The 3443-nt window shown below is 51.3% G+C and overlaps 1 protein-coding gene across 2 annotated transcripts in view; it reads left to right on the top strand.

Annotated features, from left to right (window-relative positions):
- Rasa3 (RAS p21 protein activator 3) overlaps positions 1–2378 on the top strand; it is a 108408-nt gene extending 106030 nt beyond the window's left edge. For both annotated transcript variants that reach the window (XM_021170174.2, XM_029480822.1), the window contains exon 23: positions 2168–2378. In XM_021170174.2, the coding sequence (XP_021025833.1) occupies positions 2168–2355 (188 nt within the window). In that variant the 3' untranslated portion in view covers positions 2356–2378. The remainder of the gene's footprint in view (positions 1–2167) is intronic.
- The last annotated feature ends 1065 nt before the right edge of the window (positions 2379–3443 follow it).

Genomic DNA, 3443 nt, shown 5'->3' with positions numbered 1-3443 from the left:
TTTCAAGTCCTCTGTCCCTGTTTTGAGAAACATGTATAGCAATAGCCGGTGCCTCTCTGATCCAGTCCTGTAGGGCCCAAACTGTCATGCAGCCTGCCTTCCTTCTACCCTGTCCACTGTTTCCTTAGTCACTGCTGGCAATTTCTGTTGAGCCCTGCTTTGCCCCCCAGACTCTGTTGAGCTAAGGAGGTGAGTCTNTAGCCAGCACCACCCTGATCTTGCTGGGTGGGGGTTGGACAGCCCCTCGGTGTGCTCTTCCTTCCACATGCAGGATGGGAAAGCCAGGCATTTCCCAGGTCCTTTTTGTTTAACAGCTCAGTTGACCTACTTCCCTCTTCCCCGCTTTCGCAGTCAGGAGCAGCCTGCTCCTCCTACACCTCTTCACTGAGAAACCTTGGCTGAATATCCATGTCATGAGCGAGTTCTGTCTTGCACGGAACGGATCACAAGCCCAGTTCAGCCGAGTTCTTTGTCACATTAAGATCNCCTCCTCTCTGTCTGTAACTCCTTAGTCTCTGTGTGAGACCTGAGCAGAATGGCTTCGACNATGGCTTTCTCAGTGTTATAGCAGCATGGCCCTGCCGCTGCTCTCCCCTCACCAGAACTGCCTTGCCTGTACAGCAATGTTCCCAGCAGTTGCCAGCCCCTTCTGGGCAGGTCCAAAACTGCTCATGCACTTGGGTAGCTCTAGGGCAGCTCTCATCTTTTGTGTCTTCTGCCTTGGTTGCTTTGGACTGCCATAAACTGGTTGTTCATGGTCATGGTGACAGAGACCTCCTTCTTATTGCTCTGGAAGCTGGGACATCTGGAATCCAGTCATCACACTACTAGCTCTGGGGAAGGCAGTTCTGATTGCAGACTGACTTTGCACTATGCCCGAAGGTCTAGAAGATGTTCCTTTTTACAGAGGGACTAGTCTCTTCCACAAGGGCTCTGCCCTCGTGATTGGACCACCCCCTAATACTGAACTTAGGAGTTAAGACTTCTGTACACAAGCCACACATGTGACACATGCCTGTAATCCAAGAACTCAACAGACAAGAAGCAGAATGACCTCAGAAAGTTCAAGGTCANNNTGATTTACATACTGAGTGGAAGCCAATCACGGCTATACAACAAAACTTTAGCTTGGCAGTTCCCAACCTGTGGGCTGAGCTCCCCTTGGGGGTCCAACAGCCCTTTCANAANGGATCCCTAAGACCATCAGAAGATAGAAACATTTACATTATAATTCATAACAGCAGCAAAATTACAAAAAATTACAGTTATGAAGTAGCAATGAAAGTAATTTTTTTGGTGTGTGGGGGCTCACCACAACGTGAGGAACCNTACTAAAGGGTCACAGCATTAGGAAGGCTGAGAACCACTGCTCTAACTCAAAAAACCAAGCTAACCAAATAAGCAAAGACTTCAACATATAACTTTAAAGGGAAACAAGCTTTCATTCCATGGCATATGCAAAACTGTAGGTAGGGCCTGGGTACCTTAGCCTGGGCACTGGCCTAGCCTTGGACAGTGAGGCAGAATAGCATACTAACTCAGATATCCAGGGTCAGGTGAGTAAGGGCAGCTCTGGTGCCTGGGTAGTCCTTGTTGATGGCCAGAAGCCATAACGTGGCTGCCGTGGGGGTGATCAGGAAGGCAGTCTGGGGAGAAGATGAGAACAGTGGAGAACAGAGATCCTTGGCCACTGCTGGACACGCCTTCTCTCCTGCTGCCCTCAGAGCTGACATGTTCTGGCCAGAAGCCTCTGGTGAGTGGCATGTGTCAGGCTCTGTAGACATGCAGACTGGAAGTTCATCCCGACAGCCCCTGCCCCCCAGAGAGCTGAGCCCAGTGTGTGGGTGTGGACACCTCTCTTGGCTTGACTGGTGGGCACACCGGTTCATGAATGTGAAGCTCACATCATGACCGGCNGAAGACCATCCTGAGGCTTGGGGTATGAGGTCTCAGAACATAAACTNGAGAGACCTTGACTATGCAGCTCACCTGAGGTCCTCCAGGCTGGACAGTGTTTGACTCCCAAAGTGGCCCCTTTCTTTTCTGAGGGGAAGAAAAAGCTTTCTGGGGGAGGGAAAGCAGAGANGTGGCATGGCTAGGGACAGCAGAATCCTGAGCTACACCCCATACTGACACTCCCTTCTACGCATACCCCTTTGCATGGCAGAGGCCTGCGGCAGCAAGTCTGTGTATGATGGCCCTGAGCAGGAGGAGTACTCAACGTTCGTCATCGACGACCCCCAGGAGACGTACAAGACACTGAAGCAGGTCATCGCTGGGGTGGGGACCCTTGAGCAGGAGCACGCACAGTACAGGAGAGACAAGTTCAAGAAGACGAGATACGGGAGCCAGTGAGTGTTGGGGTGCTCCCTAGCCACTGGGGTTGATATAAAGATCGGGACCTTCAGTGAGCATCCACCTCATTTGGGAGGGTCCTGGGGTCCCATGGAGTTCAGAGGCCTGGCTTGCCTTAGCCTTTTGTCTGCTGCAGAGCAGGTACCCAACTCTGTGATATGCAGGGAGCTAGCTCCATCCCACCAGCAGCCCAGTTTGAGGCCTTAGAAGGAGCCTGGGGCCACCCATCTGCCATCATACACACCCTTTGCCACCTCTTCCAGCCACCAGGGGCTCTGAGTGCTGGGTCACTAAGCCGAGCACATTCTTGTTCCTGGTTGAGGTAGGAGAGGTGTAGCTAGAGGACTCAAGCCAGATTGGGACATTCCGCCTCTCCCGCTCTGGTCATATGGCCCCAGGTGGGTCAAGCTTTACAGCTGAAGAGTTGGAGATGAAGCTCAGGTCCATAAAGGCTGGGACAGCTCCTGACCCACATTCAGCAGGTGGTGTGGTACTAGGTCCACCCAAGGACTGCTCAGGGACTTCTCCCAAAATACATGTGGGTGACCCACAGGGCGCTCAGAAGCCTATATGCCCTCAGTTGATGCTCAGAAACAGTAAGAGGATCCAATCCCAACTGTATTAGAGGTGGCCATGGCCCACGTCCTGACTATCCCCATATACTCACAGGGCTGAGGGTTAGCATCTGCAGATGGTGCTAACTCTGACTTACTTGCACTGGATCCCAGCCAGTCTCATCATGATTCCTGATCGATCCCTTTGGACACACCTGTGGTGGCCCACATTTACCTTCTGAAAACATTGCTTTGATCGTATTAAACATGCATGTCAGCCTCCTGGTCCATAGCATGCCCACATCCTGCAAGTGATGCACACTTCATGCAGTATGCNTGTGTGTACACAGCCCACATATGTCCACACTAACATGTGCATATGTCTGTGTGCACGTGCCACATGTGGTTAGAACCCACAGCCCGTATGTATGTATGTATGTATGTATGTATGTATATATGTATAGTGTGTATGTTCTAAATGTGCTCCAAACACACACACACATACATGACATGTACACATGTGACATACCATCC

The sequence above is a fragment of the Mus caroli genome, chromosome 8, assembly GCF_900094665.2.
Source record: "Mus caroli chromosome 8, CAROLI_EIJ_v1.1, whole genome shotgun sequence".
Taxonomy (NCBI): Eukaryota; Metazoa; Chordata; class Mammalia; order Rodentia; family Muridae; genus Mus; species Mus caroli.
This window is presented reverse-complemented; position numbering and strand designations above follow the sequence as displayed.